The sequence below is a fragment of the Chlamydotis macqueenii genome, chromosome 7 (genome assembly GCF_036417535.1).
Source record: "Chlamydotis macqueenii isolate bChlMac1 chromosome 7, bChlMac1.mat, whole genome shotgun sequence".
Taxonomy (NCBI): domain Eukaryota; kingdom Metazoa; phylum Chordata; class Aves; order Otidiformes; family Otididae; genus Chlamydotis; species Chlamydotis macqueenii.
The window spans coordinates 31,072,218-31,091,888 of record NC_141562.1 but is presented as its reverse complement, the minus strand read 5'-3'; the positions used below and the strand labels follow the sequence as shown (position 1 = coordinate 31,091,888).

At 47.2% G+C, this 19,671-nt stretch overlaps 1 protein-coding gene across 1 annotated transcript in view; it reads left to right on the top strand.

Moving 5' to 3' along the window:
- Positions 1–410: 410 nt before the first annotated feature.
- Positions 411–19,671, top strand: part of AFAP1L2 (actin filament associated protein 1 like 2) — a 69,342-nt gene continuing 50,081 nt past the window's right edge. Inside the window, exon 1 of the mRNA XM_086752202.1 lies at positions 411–540. Within this exon, the coding sequence (XP_086608328.1) occupies positions 525–540 (16 nt within the window). The 5' untranslated portion in view covers positions 411–524. The remainder of the gene's footprint in view (positions 541–19,671) is intronic.

The following is a 19,671-nucleotide window of genomic DNA, read 5'->3' as shown; positions in this document are numbered from 1 at the left end:
TGGCCAAGGCCATCACAAGGGTGCCCACAGCCCTGCTGCAGCCAGAGCCAACTCCATCCTCAACGCAGGGAGTGAACAGGGCATCCCCGCCCTGGGCACAGCGCTGGGGAGCAGCAAGGCGCTCCAGGAGCCACCCCACGGCCTCAGCCCAGCACCCCTGCCACCTTCCTCTTCCTCCTCCTCCTCCTCCTCCTGTCACCGGCTCCTCTTTTCCCAGGGGACCGGCAGCCGTCGCGGCCCCCCGGGCGGGACAAGGCGGATCCCCGATCTCCATTCCCCGATCCCACATCTCCACCCCGCAGCCAGGTCCCGGTTCCCGATCCCGCAGTCCCGATCCCGCCCAGCTCCGCGGCTCCGGGGCGGGGCGGGCGGGGCGGGGCGGCCCGGGCCGGCCCGGGGATCCGGTGCCGCCGGAATAAGAGGCTGCAGGAGCGCGGGCGCGGAGCGCAGCGGAGGCACCGTCGAGTCCGGGAGCCCCTCGGGAGCCGGTGGGCTGCGGCCCACCCTCACCCGTTGCAGCCCACATGGATAAATACAAAGGTGAGGTGGCGCGTCACGCGTGCCCGTGCCCCGCGTGGGGATCGCCGTCCTGCCCTGCCAGCCTTGGAGGGATCGGGGCGACGTTGGTGGGGAAGGGTCTTATGGGGTGAGGGGGTGGCAGAGCCGCTGACACGGGGCCGCTGCGGCTTGCTGTCCCCGCGCGTGGGAAAGCGCGGCGGCGGTGGGTTGCTGTGGGCTGGGGGTCAGCTCTGGAGGCGATGTTTCCCGAGAGTGGGGCCGGGGGTCGGCTCCCGGGGAAAGAGGTCTCCGCGAGGGGGCCCAAGCTCAGTTCTGGGGAGTGTGTGTGTGTGGGAGAGGGGTTGTCCCACGAGTGGGACCGGGCGGCGAGGGCGGGGGTCCAGCTCCGCGGAGGAGGAGGCCGGCAAGTGGGGACGAGAGCCAGCTCTCGGGGGAGGCGATCTCCGCGAGTGGGGCCAGGGATCGGAGTCTCCGCGAGTGGGGCCGGAGAAGGTGAGGGGCAGCGCAGCTGGGTCGCTGGGATGTGAATCCCCCTGTGCCTGCGCTGAGCAGTGAGGGGTGGGGGGGAAATATCTTGTTTTACACCATCTGCGGGTCGGGCCCTTTTTTTTTGCCAACTTAAAAGCAGCGTCTCGTTCTGTTTTCTGCAGCCACTGAGTTTGGCTAACGCTGCTGCGCCGTCTTTCTTCCTGAAGTGCCTGTCTGCAGAAATTTCCCACCCTCCCAGGCTTAGCAGGCAGGACATGGAGTGTCCTGTTTCCTAGATCGAGTAGGTTTGGGGGTTAGGGAGAAGATGGGTGAGCAGCCTCCCCGCTCTCTCTGGCAGATCTCATCCAGGCTGTTGGTCACCCACGGCCCATTTATTTCCCCGCAATCAATGGCTCTGGCGCTTCCTGCGCGATGCTACTTGGTCCTTACTGCCGTGAACGGCTCCTCTCAGATCTGCGGTGCTATGGGCAGCTCTTGGAAACTTCTCAGGCTTCAGAGCACCTTGCCAGCTGAGGAGGTGGGGTGAGGCGCCCGGGCATGGGACGCTCGGACGTGCGTGGGTGCTCTCTGATTTCTGCTCCTGCTGGCATGTACAAGCTGCTCCTGGAGGAGGTGGATCCAGCACTTGCACAGCACAGAAGAAATCTGCACTTAATTTTACCTGTTGAGAGGAAATGTTGCTCTCCTTGCAGTCGTTCTTAAGTAGCTTGAACACTTAAGCAGGGACCTTTGTGTTAGACAAGTAGATTCCTGCCTGACCCTATTTGGACAGTAACCTGTCAAACTGGCAAGATTTGATAAGGACTCAGCAGGTATATTGAAGCTAATAGCCCTTGTTCCCTAATGCTTCTTCGCGGGGCACTCTACATGTCAAGGTATCGCATTGTGGGGAGTTAATTTTTGCCAGGACTCTGGTTTTTTTTTGGGTTTTTTTTTTTTTTGACTGTACTGTGCAAGTACTTCAGTATTCTGCCATGGTGCTGCCTGTTGCATTTTGATCCATTTCTTACTTAAAATCGATATTTTCCAGGCCTGATAAGTACAATAGTAACATACTGCAAAAGTTATGTTAAAGACTATTACAAGTCAAATATTGTGTTGTCTTTTTTTTTTTTGTCTGGCAGAGTCTTTACAATCCCATTCAGTTCCAGTTGCAAAGCAGTAGATTCATTAAGATTCAGCTATGTTTTGTATATTGTCTTTTTAAATATGCACACAGCTTCCTCAGAGCAGCGGGGATGTGTTCTGCACATGTGTGATGAATAGCAAGTGCCACTGTTTGTGGAGCCTTGCCAGTCCTTTTTGTGTTCCTGGTAACGAATGTGCACGCGTGGGAGTGGGTGTGCATTAATGAGGGTACCCGGGCATCGCCAGCTCTGCAGGACAGCCTCAGGTGATGGCAACAGCTCATTTAGTGGGTGGGAGGTGTCCCCAGTGTGATGGGGTGATTGGAGTCACCTGGGGCTGGTGAGGTGGGTGGAGGAGAAGGGCTGGGCTGGGGGAGAACCTGTGGGAGTAGAGAGCCCTGAGGAGCAGATGGAGAAAGCAGGCAAGTAAGTTAGTAATAGTAATAAGCATGGGGATATATGCCCGTTTTGGTGGGGCTATCCTGTTGCTGCTGTGGGGAGTCTTCATCCTTGCCACTAGCCAGGCAAGCGCTTGCGCGGGGAAATCCTCTAATGATAGAGATGGATGGACTCGGAGGGCTGTTGAGCAGTGAATTGGTGCTCCAGAAGGAGGAATATGACTACAAAATTTCCTATTACTTCAGAAATGAAGGCTGCAAGTACCAGCACACAGCAATATTTATTTCCTTTAAACACAGGCAGGGATGTGCTTTAATCCAGACTCTAACCTGGCACACACAAGAGATGTCCCTCCTGTTTCAAAGCCAGGGTGAAGCAGCCGCAGGAATTTTGTGGGGTGCAGTGTGAGCCTGGCAGGCCAGGGCTGCTGGCCAGCGGGGTGGCACCTGTGGAGTGGGAAGAGCTTGGGCTGTCAGACTTGTGTAGTGGGAAGCGAAGGAGGGATTGTGAAACTCTCCTGGGAATGGGTTTCCTTTCCCAGCCTCTGCAAATGGGGTTGTGAGGCCAGCTGTGTAGGAAGACACTGTCTCTTGACTCTTGTTAGGCTACTAAAACTATGAAGGATGGTCTTGGTGTGTGGCAGGGTTTTTTTTCTTGGTGTTTTTTTTTTTCTTTTTTTTTTTGCCAGGCCATGGTAAAGAGTGTATTCACCCATTGATGAAGATGCTGTTTAAAAATCCACCTTCTCCCTGTGATTTAGGAAGTATTTGTGAGACATAAGGCGCAACAGACCTGCAGTGAACAGAGGGCAGGTGTGAGTGAGGGCGGTAGCTGTATCCTCACTATGTAGTAAAGAAGGATAGAGTTGCTTGTCTCTTGCTCCTCCTCTGCTCCCTGCAAGCGCTCTCTCTCCTCCTTCCCTTGTGTTTTGCCTTTGAACATGATGACCGGCCACCTCCAGACCCTGGGGGGAAGAGGTGCTGAAAGCACTGTTACTGATGAGGAGTGTGTTGGTGACACCCTTACCCATCTGCCAGCCCTGTCAAGTTCTCTTAGACCAACCCCTTGTCACAGGTGATTCCCCTGTGATGCAGCCCCATGCATGTAGTCTAAGATGTCAAGTGATATTTTTAAGATTGTTGTATTTCTTAATGTGTTAGAGCTCTGTAATGGAAATCAAAGTGACTTACAGCCCAGTTCTTCAAAGAAAGGTGTTTGGTATCCTTGTTTTACTCTCTGTGTTGAGCAAAGACACAAGCTTTGCATTTCTTATCTGAGGGTTTCCTAGGGGTCTGCAGGGCACTGCTAGTGTTTGCAGTGCTTCTCTAAGAAGACTAACATTGTTTGTCTGGGGAGGAGAGGTTGTCTTCTTAACAGGAGCCAACAGTTTACTGTTGATAAGGATTAAAATGGTGACTTGGTAGAAAGATGAGGTGATTGCTTGCTAGTTAATATGCTTAAACTGGGAGGCGAAAGGGGTGTGGGTCTGTTTGGGACTTTGTCACGTGTTCTTTTTAACGAGTCCTTGCCAATACAAGGAGGTATGCTTGTGATTAAACCACAAAGTGGAGACATGAATGAATGAAAGACAAGAGCCCTGGTAATGATCTGAGGCCCTTTATAAACTCCTGTTAATCACAGTCAGAAATGGATTGATTCATATTAACGTGATCCAGGCTCTATACAAACATATGTGGTTTCTCCTCAGCTGAGCATCAACACAGCTGTTGTGTTTAGCTAATTGTCTTGGCATAACTGGCAACTGGAGAAAACAGGGCAATGTACTGCCCTGTACCAAATCCAATGCAATTTTCGGCTGCTGGGCTGAGCTGTCTTTGAAATACAGATTAAAATTTATCTCCTGCATAACCTCATAACAAACACAATAATTCTCACTTATGTGAGAGTGCTGAGTTTTGGAGATGGGAATGGACTCCTTTGGGGAATAGGCAGCAGGAGTGCAGAGTCCTTTACTCCGCAGGGATTTAGGAGATGAAACTTTTTCCTGTGACTGAAACCACAGCCTGTCTCAATTATACCTCTACCATTTCCACCCTACCAAGCCATCCTACGCACTGTCACCTGTCCCAGTATAATACTTCTGTCTCTTCTAGCACAGCTGCTTTCTCCAATGTAAACAGGGCACCTGAGGATGCTTTGAGTTGTGTTGGGTGCTCTCCAGACCAGGGCAGGCTCACTGCAGGTGGGCGCGAGGCTGTGTGGATGTTGGCTTTAGCCCCATTTGATGAGCAGTTATGGTCCTTGGGGAGTGTGTGTATAACCAGGCCTGGAGATGCTCCTTTTGCTACCCCCAAAATGATCACTAGTGCTTGCTCCTATTCTTGAGAGTGAGGGGCAGGGATCTGTGCAGCAGAGGAGGCAGTACCCCTGTGGTCCTGCCACTCCAGGATCTGTGCCCATCTGTGTCATTACCAAAGTTGCCGGGAGCCTCCGCTTAAAGCTAGCAGAGCTCACAAGCTCTAAGCCTTTGAGCACCTGCTTTTGGAGTGTTCCTGGCAAGGCCCGAGCCCTCACTTTTCTCTTGTGGTGTTGACTAGTGTGTCAGGCAAGTCTGGCTCCTGCTCCTCCATGCACCTTCACCGCTCCCCGCAGCAGGCTCTGCGGGCACCGTGCCCGGCCGGGGACCAGAGATACCATGTGAATGAGTTTATTGTTCGGGGCTTTTCACTGGTTGCTTTCACTGAACACCCACAGCCCAGAAACACAGAGAGTGTCTATGCAAAAATGCTTCTGCTGCCTCTTTTTTTTTTTGGTGGCTCTTTCAGCTCCCAGCAGGAGCAGTGAACTGAATACTTGCTCCTCAATGTTTTCATCTCAACATACAACACATATAAAGCATCTAAATGACTTGACTGAGTCCCTTAAGATTTTTATGGCAATTCCAGGACTGGAACCACAAGCTCCCTGACTGGTGGCCAGTGCCTTCTTTGCAACCATCCTGCCTGGATCAGGGGAAACTAGAGATGCTATTCTCTTAAGTCCCTGTAAAGCCAAATTAATCTGCTGTACCCTCTGGAAGTGCATGTTCAGGCAATGGCAACCAGAAAGCCCAGAGCTGTAGGGGACATCTTGGGAAAACCAAAAATCAGAGGTGCATCTGTGATTAAAGATGATGCAAAGCACGTGCACCTGGGACATAGGTGTTCCCTTCCAAAGCTGCCTGGCTGAAGCACAGATCCAGACCCAGCAAGTAAATTGGGATACTGCAGTCGCACAGCCAGTTTGACAACTTGTGTGTTGTTGTTTACTTCATCTTGGAAGTTGAGTCATTTCTGCTGTTCTCTTGGGCCAGCAGACAAGACAGACTGGTCCAGTTTGTGCTGCAGACTGTCCGAAGAGCTCAGTGGGTCAGAGATGTGTCTGACATGGCCTTGCCCCACAGAGCTGCTGGTGCAGGTGCTGACCCAGTTTCTGGGCTGGAACTGCTTATTTGGTTCTGGTTTGGGGATGGATGGGGAAGTGTCAGTGAGCAGGCCAGGTCCCTGACAGTCGCTGGGAGAAGGCATGTCAGCTGTAAGAGCTATGCTGCAATTTAGAGAAGAGGAGTTAAATCTGGAAACTTCTTGCTGTGTGCTACAGTGCGTAGTAAAAGCTTGTGTGAACTGGAGGAATGACTGCAGGAGTTCACAAGAGAAAAATCTGTTTAGAAGTGTCGTGGAAGACACTGATCTCCCTGTACCTGAAGTTCTTATTTGTTAAAAAAAAACCCAAAACATTTATAAATGTACTTGAATCCAGGGAGCAGAGGGATAGGAGGGATAAAAGTCCAAAATAAACACAAGTTGCTAAGGGTGGCCAGAAGAGCTGAGCCCTTTGAGAAGCTGCAGCGAGGCAGGGCTGGCGCTGTGCCTGCACGCGCCCCTTCTGCAGGGCTGAGCCTTGGGTCCAAACCCAGCTTCCTGCTCCGACCACAGCCAAAAGAGAACAGCCGGGGCCAAAACCACTGAGAGCCATTTAACTTGTGGCTGCTGGGCCAGGATGGCCGTGAGAGCAGCAGCTGCTAAAGGAGGCGCGAGTGTGGCAATTCCTGCTGGCAGGGAGGGTTTTTTTTACCATTGCCTGTGCTGCTGCCGGCTGGGGTGCGGTGGTGGAGGTCGGTTGTGGCAGTGCAGGACCCGCAGTGTAGCAGGATGCTGCGAAGGGGAGGCCTGGGAACTGCACTGCTTTGGTCTAAAGTTCGAAAGAGGAGGGTCAGGACTCACTGAGATACTTCATTCTTTCTTTTCCCCGCTGACCTATTGCCTTCTTCATGGGCAAAATTCCATAGAAAGCACATCTGAGGATGCTTTGGTGTATGGCAACATTGTCTTTGCTTATAAACAGCTCTGTCTGGAAGTAAATATATAAGAATTATGGGATCAGACTGAAACTCCCATATAACATTTGGACTTGGCCACTTGCGATTTAATAAAATACAGTATTTTATCCCTTTGGATGGACTGTGCTCTGTCTTACATAAAGATTTTTGTCTTTTTTTTTCTTTGGATTTGCTTAGGAAAAGCCTGGGAAATAGGGATCCACAAGCCCTAGCTGGCAGTTCAGCCTGTGGGCTCCTTACTTCTGAGTGTAGGAATCTTCTCCTGAGAGAACCAGGAGCAGTAGCCGCCCCCAGCACCGGGATGATGCACGTGTTCTTTCACTTGCTTTTGCGACTTAGGAGACTGAATCTTTTAAAATACATATATCTAGACTCCCAGTCTTGCTAATAATTAATGCATCTAGGTTTTCCAGAGTTGGCACTAAGTTTGGGGTGTAGAGGTGGGCAGCTAAGCAATTGGGATGCTTTTTGAAGAAGTTTGCATAATGCTTTGGCAGCAGTGCTTTGAAAGGAGGTGGGACCGAGCCAGGAGATTGTTGCAGTTCATGCTCAAGTTGTGGCTTGAGCCCTTCCCTCTTGGACTGAGTTAGATGGGGAGCAAGTCTCAGGCTGCTCCAAGCAGGGGATCTCCTTCCCAGCCTGCGTGTGCTCCGAGGCAGCCAGCTCAGGCAGGTGGTGAGAAGAAACGCGAGTGCGGGCTCCTGTGAGCTGAGATAAGGTATCAGCAAAGAAATCTCTGGTCCGAAGTTGCTCTGCAGATCTTATCATTGCTATTTACCACTACAAAGTATGACAACCATTAGGGCTTGGGAAGAAAGACCTGGCTTGCAGAGAACAGGAGTTGCACAAGGCTTTGCGATGTCACTAGTGGCTTTAGCTGAGAGTCTCTCCACAAGTGTACGTGAAATGTGGAGCTTTCTTCTGCTGAGGAATGCAACTGAGCCAGCTGCAACAGCCTTCCAGTAGCACCGTTGATTTATCTTCTCTGTGGAATAAGCCAGTGCATGTGTCTGGTCAATCCCAGTGCCGAACAGCTCTGACTTCTGGTGGTCCCACTGTGAAGAAGCTGAAATCAGTAGTAATGCAGAAGTGCTCTTTGATGTCTGCTGGCTCCAGGTATGCAGTTGCAGCAGTTAGATGGCCGCCACTTGTGGTAGCAAAAGATCACAAATGTAGAAATTGGGGCTGCCTTTAAAAGTGGAGGTGTGGCAAGCCCAGACTTCTGCAGCCGTTTGTGACAGCAGGTGGCTGTCTGCCCCATCCATCCCATCAGCAGCTTCATCCCTGCTGCTTGGCTGGGGACCATGTCCTGTCTCCTTTATTTAAATCTAGAGTCTTCAAGGATCTTGTGTTTTATTACAATCTCAAAAAAAAAAATGCCATGTGGTCTTGAATGGTGGGAGCTTCTGCTGTTCTTATTGTTGTATTTTTCAGACTTTTCCATCACGCTGGGGTGTACAGAACCAGGCAGAAAGCTGGGATTGTAATGTATGGCTCCACATCTGCTATAGGATTGCTTGATCTTGGCAAATGCTGAAGTATGATAAAGCCCTGCTGTAGAAGGGAACTGCTTGGGCTAATTGGGCTCAATCTACAGAGCAGCTGAGACCTTTGTACCTTGCTGTAGTTAACTGGGCTCAGGGGTGGGATGTGCATCCATCTCACCTAGCCACAGCCAGGTTTTTGGTCCCTGTTAGGAATTCAGTGTGTGCCACATGCTTGTGAGTGAAGGCAGCTCTTTGCTAAAAGAAGATGAATCATGCATGGAACCCCATGAACTAGGTCTGAGGGGAGATGTGATGCAAAGGCAGGCAGGGAAGCCTGGCTGCTGCCTGTGGGCCAGGAGCCATCCTCCCCAGGCCTGGGGCCACGGAAGAGCAGGCCACATGCCGAGCCAGGTGGCTTTTTCTCCACCATCTGCTACTGCAGCAGTCTTGAGTCTGCGGGGCAGCAAGGTGGCTACGTGCTTTTTCTCGTGCTTTTCCTCTTGAACGTTTTCAGGCCGTGCGGGTGGTTTGCCTCATCTGGGGCATTGTTGCAGTTGGTGCCTGGGGCTGTAAGTGTAACCAGTGCTGGGGCTGCGGGTGCTTTTGGAGCTCGGCAGCCTCACCTGTCTTGTTGAAAGATGGTCACAAGTACCCCAGAGCAGTGCAAAGTCACCAGTGCAATGCGTGTGTGACTGCTTTGGGTGCTTTTTATTTTCCCTCACCCTGGTATTTGTGCTCCTTACTCTACTTCTGTCTTGTTGCCCTGAGCAGCAGTGTCAGAGCTGAATGCGGTTGTTGGAGATGCTCAGCCTATGCATGGCTACAGTATCTCTAAAAGCCAGTGACCTCTGGAACAAGTCATCTCTGCAGAGCAACTTCTTCTGTGCTCTGCATCCTTCACCCCACCAATTCATCTGGTGATACCTCCTTTGGCTGGTCTGTGAGAAAGCTGTAGGAAAATGTGAGGACTCACTTCTCATGATGGTCTTAATTAAGTATTACTGGATTCTGTCTATAAGTTAACTAATCATAGCACTGAGGAGTTAGTAATGTGATCTCTTTTCTGCTAACAAGGACCTGTCTTGTTGCAGAGCCACGGCTGTATGGGATAAAGAGCAACTCAAATGTTCTGAGGTTTCCAGCGGAGGTGCACTCACCTTAATACAAAACCAAAAGGTCACGTTTCTTCTTACTGATAGAAAACAGAAGTCAGCTACCATGCCATTTAGCCAAGCAATACTTGCAAATTATTTACTCTTGAGTTAAGCATGGTATTATTTTATATAAACACAGGTTCTCATTACTGCTTCAATTTTATCCTGTCTTCTCTCTTCCAGTCATGTTATAGGATACATACATGTGTATCCATGCAGAGTGTCTTTCAGCTTTCTCTAACGAGCAATGCTAGCTGATGATATTGTCTGGTTGCCTAGATGCCATGTCAGTTTAATTTGCTGCAGTTAGAGCTTGGAAATTGTACCCCTGGAGAGATGATACTTCTTGGAAATTAAGTTGTCTTTCAGGTGCTGAAAGGAATTACTTGCTTGTTTGGTACTGGTTGTCCTAATGCAGTACTGTACAGACCCTGTAACTGATTAAAATGTCAGAAACGTACCAGTGCTCACAAGCGTGGCTTGGCTTGTATCTGAGTCCAAGTGTACTCTAAGGCCTGATTCTAGGAAAATTCTCCACTTTGGTAAATGAGTCTTGAAATGTATTTATTATGCTAACCTATATCCTTGATTTCTGGGATACGGAGTTGTAATTCCTTCTCTGATCCTGATCTACAGCTGTTGAGACACTGTTGATGTGATTTGTCATCCGAGCACTTGGATCATCATAGCTAATCATGCTTCCAGCTCAGTGGGCTCTTAATTTAATCACCTGGTATGCCAAAATACTGATCAAATCTATTTGAATAGGTTAGGCTGGCTTACACTGAGCCAGCAGAGGCTGACAATTTATAAAGCAGAACAGACCTGGGCTAGGACGTAGCTACTTTAAGCCTGTGTCTGTTAGCACTCTGCACTAGTTAACTCCAGCGAACGTAATTTTCAGATCAGGTTGTTCAAACAGATGCTCTCTTTGAGTGTAGAAGAGGTCTATTTCTGGAAGTTGAAGTGGGAGTTGGCAGGGTGGGGAGAAGCAAAATGGCAATCAAAATTCCTGTACGTTATCCTAAAGGCTGAATTCCCATGTCTGGCTGAGAAGAGAAAGAAATGCTTTCTAGACCCAGGAGGCTCAGCATTCTCCAAAATAGAATGATTTATTTTTAATTCTGATAGTTCACTGGAGCTCTTAAACCAAAAGAGCAATGACAGTTTTATTATACTGCTTAGAAATGAATGCAGCAAGCTCTGGGTGATGCTGAGATTGAAAATCCTTACCCCCTGTAAGAAGGGGGTACAGGTACACCTGGCAGTAGGGCATCTGCACTGCTGTGAGCCCAGCCTAGCCTGAGCACAGCTGGGGTGCTGGGGCAGCACGAAATTCTGTATTAAATGGCACGAGATTTCACTTTCATGTTTCTTAGGACTGGCTACGTCAGCCTTCCTTCAATTCTTTGGCTTAAATAATGACATCCCCCTAAGGTTATGTGCTGGTTTTTTTCTTTTTTTTTTTTTCATTTGCTGCTGCTATTGTTTCAGCTATGCTGTGTCTTTTATTCTTGTAGTGATCAGTTACAAGTCCCACAGGAATATCAAAGCCATGGGGACCAACAGGAGCACAGCCAGGTGTTGAGCACAGTGACTGGTATTTGTGTGAGAGGGCTTGAAGATCATGCATAGGGTGTCCTCTTAGTGCTCTGCATGTAACAAAACGGAGAATCCTTGCAGTTAATGTAGGGTGTTTGCTGTCTCTTTGAAAGTAGTACTACTCCAAAACCAGGATAGAAGACCCGTGGACTGTTGTGTGCGACTTCAAGATTGCACATTCTTACATCAGTTGGCTGCTTGGTGTCTCCATTAAGAAATGTGTTGGTCTGGGAGATACTCAAGTGCTTTCTTAATGTGGTCTTATGATGTTTAACTCTGGTCAGACAACCTCACACTGACACTCCTGATTAGCTACGAAATCTTTGCTGTTTGCTTTTGTTCCCATGCTGGATTGAGGTTTTTGTTGGAATTGCTCTGTTTTCAGCATATGTTCTTGTTTTTCCTGATAAACATGAATGTCTGTTGGCCCACATTTAGAGGAGGTGGGAAGGGCCAAATTCATTCCTGGTGTCACTCCAGCATAGTCAATGGACTGACCACAAGGATTAAACTGGATCTAAGATTTATATTAGGCTTACTGCAAGTTTTACCAATTTTTATTGATATATTATTTAACCATATTTCTGGAGCAATTGATAAAGATGCCTTTGACATGCCAGGAAACCTCCATTTAACATAAGAAAAGCTGACTTGTGATAAAGGAGGAATGTAGAGCTGGCAACTCCTTTGCTGAACAGAAATGCTAATGGTTCCGGGTGCTAATAGCACAGACGCAGCTGACCCTTGCTCCAGACAGAATTATTTGGACTGTGAAAGAGGAGGAGGCTCTACTGCACTGGAGACATGCTTTATGAAAATGCAGCCAAATCATCTGTGGAGACCTCAGCAAGGGCTGAGGGCCCCTGGTGTTGAGGGCTCTGGAGCTGATAGTGGAGCCTGCATTGCAGCACAGACCCCGTCGGTCCATGGCATCCTCAACTCCTCTGATGCTTTGGGCTGAAGCGTCTTCAGCTGCTGATGAAATGGTGCTCCTGAGAGTGTTTGCTAATCCCAGATTCTGGGTCGGAATTTCAAATTTTCTTTCAGCCCTTGATTGTACAATTGCTTTCTCTCACTCATACATTTACTTTATCTGTTATTCCTAAATGTGCAGGCCTGTTCTGCCATAGTAGAGGCAGAAGGAAGTAAAATATTCAGTTTTGAATATGTAAAGGGTGCTGCTGCTTAGCACAGACAGAACTGGCTTTTAGATGAAAGAGTCAAATGCCAAAGTGTTTTGTCTCAATTTCAGCAGGAGAAGCTTTGATCTAGAGGAGATGATTCAGTCAGTAGCAGGGAACAATTCTTTATAGCAAGTTTAGAAATAAAACTCGAAGATTTAGGCTATGATGGCTTTGACACGTCAGTCATAGTGTATATTATGTGAAAATGAAAACCATAACATCTGAAATGAAGCGTGGAGGCTCTTCTGAAGAGAAAAAAAAACACTTCTGATGCTGATTGCCAAGAGTTTTCCTGAAGCCAAAAAGGACTGGGAGTGGGGGAAGATCACTCCTATCGAGACAAGAATAATGAACAACGTGGACAAACCAGGAGGAGGAAAGACTTCCTGAAGCACAGCTCAAGCCAGAGGTGAGGATAGGATGAAAACTGCGGTCTCCTGGCCCCGAGTCAGGCTCCATAATCCATGTATGCTGCCTCCCCTTCACCCTGACTTGATGTGTCCCCTTTGTCACCACTTGCAGCACTCTGGTTGAGAAGGCAGATGCAGTCAGACCCTGCTTGGTCACAGGGTCAGCTCCAGTTGGGTGGAGCAGAGATGGTCAACTTCTTGCTACAGAGCTGCTTTTATTTGGAGCCAGGTGTTCGGACCCAGATCAATGCAGCTGTGTTTTGTGGCACTGCAGCTGACCGAATAAACACAGCTGGACCCAGTCTGGGTCTCTGTCTGCTGCAGCACACGTGTGTGCAGTGAGCTTTGTGATTTGGTTGGTGTGCTGTGTGGCCAGGATCCTGGGGATGTGGTGAAACACATCTGGCTCAAAGCAGTAAGCTGTTAGCAATTCCCAGTATGGAAGGAAAGTGTCATTGGTGTTCATTATTTCTGCAGCTTTGTTCTACATCCAGCCACTGACCTATATTTTGTTCCATGCTACTGTCCTCTATAGGCTAGGAACAGATAGGTATCTACCTGGAGACAGCTTCAGAGAATATTTCATCATTCTTTTTGGTGGCTGCATGCAGTAGGTGGTAGAGACTTCTTTGGCATAGTCACCTTATGAAGTCCTCTGCTATCTAACAGCTTTTCCTGCTGTGAAGGAATCCCACCTCCTTGCCTCACCATCTCTGGCATTCACTCTCCTTCTCACTCAACCAGCAGACAGCTACTAGCTTTTTACCAGATTATTTTCTACTGGCTAGGCTTGCTGACAGACTGGGCAGTAATGGGAGCAGGAGCAGTGTGCTGGGGAGAGGGACCAGTCCATTAGGTAGCGATGTCAAGTGGGCTCACGCAGGATGTCAAAGATGTGCAGGTTCTTCAGAGATGCCTGGTAGCAGGGACTTCCTTGGTCTGCATTGTAACCTTCCTTGCTCACAAATGCAAAACAGTAGTTTGATTAGGTGGCCCAAACTGTGTGGGTATAGAGATGATGAAATTAGAGAGCGAAGAATCCTTTAGATCATCTAGTTTGTCCCATGTTCCAGAAAGTGCAACTTCTGGTGTTCTCACTTAAATATGGTGTATTTCCAGTGAGGTGACTTGCCTCAGTTCTCTTGTGAATTATTTGATCATCTGGGAGGTCTCTTTACTCTTTGGGATATGATGTATAGGGGCTGTGAATTATTAGTATTGGAAGTATATAATGGAAGAGTAAGATTTCCTTTCTTGACATGGCAAAAAAAAAGCCAAAGAACATCCAGCGCTGTGATGTGAGAATTGGAAAAAGTGTGTCTGTACCAGGGGATGTGGTGAGGATGCACTTGTGCCCTCCTGCTTTGTCTCAGCTCCTTAGTGCTGGGGGCTGGATGCTGCTTATGCAGTTGTGGACACTGTAGCCTTTCCTACAACTTTCTCAAGTTACTTATTAGGGCAGCTTTTGTTTTCCTGCTGCACCAAGTGCTGATTTGATGAGAAATCTGAGCCTTGCTCTGTCAGGAATTGTACTCACTGCCTATGCCTGGACTCCTGAAATTTGGGGGTAGGTATGATTATAAGCAAGATGGAGAAGGAGGATGGGAAGAAGTGTTAGACTGTTCTCTGGCTAATATTCTCAGATGGGATCAACATTGTAAGTGGTCTTTTAAACATTAATCTACAGAAGTGCTTCTGCTAACTTCAAGTATGCGAATAGGTCCACTGGCTCTGCTAAAGGCTTGCAAGGTTTCTTGGGTCAGAGTTAGCATAAAGGTGGAAAATAAGTTCGATGAAGCTGGAAAGGAAAAGAAGGGATATTGCAGAGATGTGACGGGGATTGTGTTTGATTGTATCAATGGAGATTAAGACAGAACTAAACTGACCATGATACACAAGTGAATGAGAGGCTGATGGACTGGAAATGCATCACAGTTCTGACTAATCCAAATAAACACCCAGCAGTATATAGCATGGGCATACAGGTGTATACCTAGTTTCTAGTGGTGCTTTGATATTCCCATGCTTCAGTTCACTTCTGTCTTGAGTACGTAGCGCTGCCTTTACTATAAAGCAGTGTTGTGAAAATCAACGGCTTTACCCAGTGGCACAACGTGAATGTTAAAGGAAAACCATTTTCTTGTGAGTAGCACTGGTAATGTGTATGTTAGCAAAGAAGGTTAGAAATGTGGGATCCAGTCACTCAGGAAATGGTCAAAAGGAGCTAACTGAGGTGTTATGACCGTTATCTGAGTGAAGCCACTGGGAGCTCGTGGTACTTTTACCTCTTCACAGAAACAGTCCTGTCTGTTGGGTAGACACACACAGTGGGAAAATTCATCTACACCTAAAAAACTATAACATTTGCAGTCAGATGGGGTTTTTTTGCACAACTTCAGATATAAAATTGATACTTGTCAATTATAAATAGCAGTAAATCTACCTGAAAATTTGAGTGCCATAATGGGTATTAACTAGTCTTAATATATGCCGAAACAAAATGTAATTTCAATCCAGAACTGTTGGCAAACCTCAATTTTGCCACCAAGGTATGTCCAATATTGCAGTATCATGGAGGTTTCTTTTAGATGGAAGGAAATTGATGTGATAAACGTTGTATCAGAAAACCAAAACAAGTCCATAGAAATTTCTGCTTGCAGTGACGACCATAATTTTTAAGTATAGGATGAAGAGATAATAAATCCAGCAGGGAACAAGGAAGTCATGTAGCAACTGCAAAAGATCCGAACATATGGAAAATTCAATTCTATGGAGAATTAAGTCACTATTATGTAATCAGAATCAATGGAAATGAGCTGATGTCAGTATTGGACTGGCTTAATGCATAGATGGAAAATTGTGTCCTCTCTGAGAGACCTGCTAATGGGAGTGGAAGCTCCATGCACGCTGTATTTCCATTAACTATTGGTTTTTTTTTTACCTAGGAGGGGCTTGATCCAAACTCAGCAGAGGTAGATAGGGTTTCTGTTAGCCTGAAACTGATTTGAGGTCTGCATCTGAAAGATCTGTAGAAGATGGCAAACAGAAAGAGCCTGTGATGAACATCTACCTTGAACTGGTTGTTTGGGGTGAACCTTATCCCTTGCTTTCCATCTGTGAGCCTTTTGCACTACACGTTACCTGCTCATCCCTCCAGGTAGTGCTACAGTGGCCCAGCAGCCTTGGAAAGCCCCTGCCCATGCAGGGATTTCCTTCCCAAACCCCCAGCTTGGAACTGGAAGGGGCTGTTCCTGCATCAGGAGGAAGGGATGTCCCCTGTGCCCAGAGCATGGAGACTCCAGCAGCATTGCATCATGATAGTGTTGCAAAAGTGCCCAAAGACCTTCTAGCCTTCTTATGGTGCCAGGGAATAGGCAGCAAAGACAGGGAAGCACACCGTGCTGCAGAGCCACCCTCCTGGAAGAGCTGCTTGGGTTCAGCACAACTTAGAGCAGCCCCCTTTGGCTGCTGGTTCTTGGGCACTTTGCTGGCCCTGAGAATCCAGCCAAGCATCCTTGCTGCTGGTCTGAGAGCCAGCAGGAGCTTCTTGGGGTTAGTGGGATGTGTGTGTGTATACATACATACATATATTTTTATATATATATATGTATAATTTTTTTTCCTGATTTGTAAGTGAGGATAAAGGCAGGGGTGGGGAAAGCATGTAAGGATTTAGTGAGAAGTTCACGCTCTGGGTACCTTGGACACAGAGATAGTGATCAGGGCACTGCAGTGTGACTTAACTGAAGGTGCATTTTAGTGATGAGCATCAGCCACCCATTAGCTACAAGGGATCTTCTGTTGGGAAGCAGTGGGCTTCATGGAAGACTCTTCCCTGCGTGAAATAGGTTTGATATTCTGAAGGGTTACTGTGTAAGAAAACATGCCTCTGAATCAACAAATTAAGGAAAAATGTCAGCTGTTAAATGTTAGTGGAAGGAGCTGTTGCATGAAGTGAGTGTGTGGGTGGTTTCGAATTAACGGAGATGCCAGAGGTGGGGGGAGCGTAATGAGAGAAAAAGGGATGGGATAGTCTGACCTTAGTTTCCAGACCAGTGAGAGACTGAAGGGAGTGGACAAAATAAGTGTGAGGTCTCTAAGGATGTCCTCACAGAAGAGGAACTGAGTTGCTAAAAACCTTGTGCTCACTGGAAGAGGGGGCTGCCATATGTGCCCTTAGCTCTTCCGCTAGCCAGGCACTTCTGCTGCTTGCTTTATGCCTGCTCTGACAGTCAACCCACCTCCGAGCCAATTCACCTGGTCAACCTAGCAGGGGAAAAAAAAAGACAAAACAGAAAAAAAACCCAACCCTTTTGTTGTTGCATATGTCTTCTACTGAGTTAGAGTTGATATGGGTCAATGCAGGGTGTGATGGACACCATTGCAAGTGCAAAGGAGGACTGAAACTGTGTTGATAAAGGCAGAGAAAAGAAAGAGGAGCACAGAGGTCTCTAGCTCTGTAGGTTCCCCATTTGAAAAGGCTTCTGGGTCCCTGAAATAACCTTGATGCTTCCCAGCGTGAACTCATGGAAGAGGCATGGAGGGGGCTATGCCATGAAGAGAGCAAACAGACTTAGCTTCAGTTCCTTGGACACTTGTTCTGCATTTCTATTAAGCCCACTTCTATTAAGCCTACTCAGCTTCACTCAATAAACATTTTCTGTGCTATGGAATAATACCTCTTAAAATGGTGCTAGAGAGGTGAAGACACCCTTTGCTTTGTGAGAGATGTTAAAGTGATTGCATCTACTTTCTGCTCTGCAACCATACAGATTTGTTGAAGGTTGGCCAGTGTCTTTCCTGAGAAACAGCTGCTCAGAAATTTGGGAGGAAAAATATTTTATTCCTCACATTCTGGCAGATTTGAGGCTCACCAGCTGCTTGAGAAGCCTGCCAAGGCGCCACGCTGTTGTGGAAATGTACAGTAACTGGGCATAAGTAGCTGTAAGCCCTTTTTGGACTGAAGTGTGAAAATGTCTTAATGCTGGGAAGCTATTGACTATATCTTTCAAAGTAGAAATAAATCAGAAGGGAATTACTCTGCCTCTGCCAACAAATAAACTCATTCTGTGGAATTTACTGTCCTGGTTTCCACAGCACCTCTTAGGCTCTGCCTGTTGGCTGGAGCTGTCCAAGCTCTCCACGGCCCTCCTGCTGTTAATGTCTGTTTGAAATACAATTCAACCTAAAAACCTGGTTCTAAAATAGGATTTTTTTTACTCTTTGTACCTACAATTTGTTTTATTTCAATCTGAGGACTAAACTCTGGCTTGAGGAAAGCCTCCCATTGACTTCAGTGCAATTACACTCTAGCCCTAGCAGGCTGAATTAGAGGAGGAGAGGCACACAGAAGATTTCTGTCAAAATAACTCTGCTTAGCAAATGCAATTTCTCTCAGTGTTTTGTTTTGGTGAATTATTTTTTTTTCTTTTTACCCTGGGTAAACTATTCTAATCTGCTTTTCTGAACTCCCTTCCCACCCACAACACGGAGAAAAGTTTACATGAAGTATTTTGTTTGACTGCTGTAAAGCAAGTATTTTGTTTGCTGTAAATCAAAAAGAAATATGTTTGCCCCAATGTTAAAGCCTGTCTCGGGATGGAAAATGGGATGTTTTCTGGCTTAGGCTGGAGCAGTCATGCTTAGCAACAGGGAGAGCCTTGTCCAGCCCAAATGTGTGCCCAGCTTGAGATGTTATGGTCCAAGTGGGTGGGCTGTAGATGACTAAATAACTGGCTGGATTTTGAGGCTCAAGAAGAAGATGATTTGTTCTCCACCTGAAGACCAATAACCAGCGGAGTTTCCCAGGGATCTCTCCTGGGGCCTGTCTCTCTGTGACTTGGTGGAAGAGGTGGATAGTTATGACCCAGATAACTAATTCAGCATAAATACATGACACTAACATCATGAGGCAGCTACCTTCAGGGTACGTGCGGAGAGCCCTTGCCTGCAGGGAATAGTTGAAGGCTACGTGAGCTGTATTTAGCCATTTTGAGAGTTCTGTATACACATCCTGTCTGGCCCAAGCAGCTCTTACCTGAGGCCAGGAGCTGCTTGTGTGTGGCTTTTTACAGTGGGACAAAGATTGCAGGTGCTTTAAGTATAGATGAGGGATCTTCAGGTAAACTTCCTCCCTCTGGTTGGAGTAGGCCAGTCTCCTTGTAGCAAGTCTGACCACTAGTGAGACTCAAATCAAGGTTTGTTTAATGTAGAGCGAATTGTTCTCTTGGGATGAAGTTCAGACTGCAAAAGGCCAGAGCTTCTCTGGATCTCACCCAAGACTTTAACAAAGCAGCATCGACCTATTTGTATAATTTTGTATACGCTATACAAAATTTCTGAACAAGATGTTCTTTTAACCCTCCAAAAGGAAAGGCCAGGAGAGAAAGTGTGATGCACTAGTAGGAGGCTTTCAGATGCTGCCAAAATGGGGTGATGTAACTTGATACAGTGCCAATGTTTCTGCTGTAAACTGAATGCAGGTGAATGCTGATAAAAATGAGCCTGCAGAATATCTATCTACTGCATCTGTTGTTTGGTTTAAGGTAGCATCTAGAAATACAGGTGAGGGAACCAGATTCTGTCTGTCTGGTGATATATGAGTATTCTTATCTCTATATTTTCATCCTAAAACAGAAACACAAACAACCCACAGATATGCAATGTTACTCATTCGAACTATAAAAAGAACCTCAAACACACCTTAATACTTAGGTTTAGTTTTTGATAAGTAGACAGCTTGGGGAAAATGTTGGCTTTATTTATTACACCCTATCATCTTACAGTCTTGATGTGTGTAAAACTCTGATAACTGGGTTGAGGGCTGAAGATAGAGTGATGGTTGTTGTTTATCTTGAATTTATTAAGGCTTTCAACACTATCCCATAACGTCCTCCTAGACAACCTGATGAAGTACAAGCTAGAGAAATGGACAGTGAGGTGAGGTGATAACTGGCTGAAC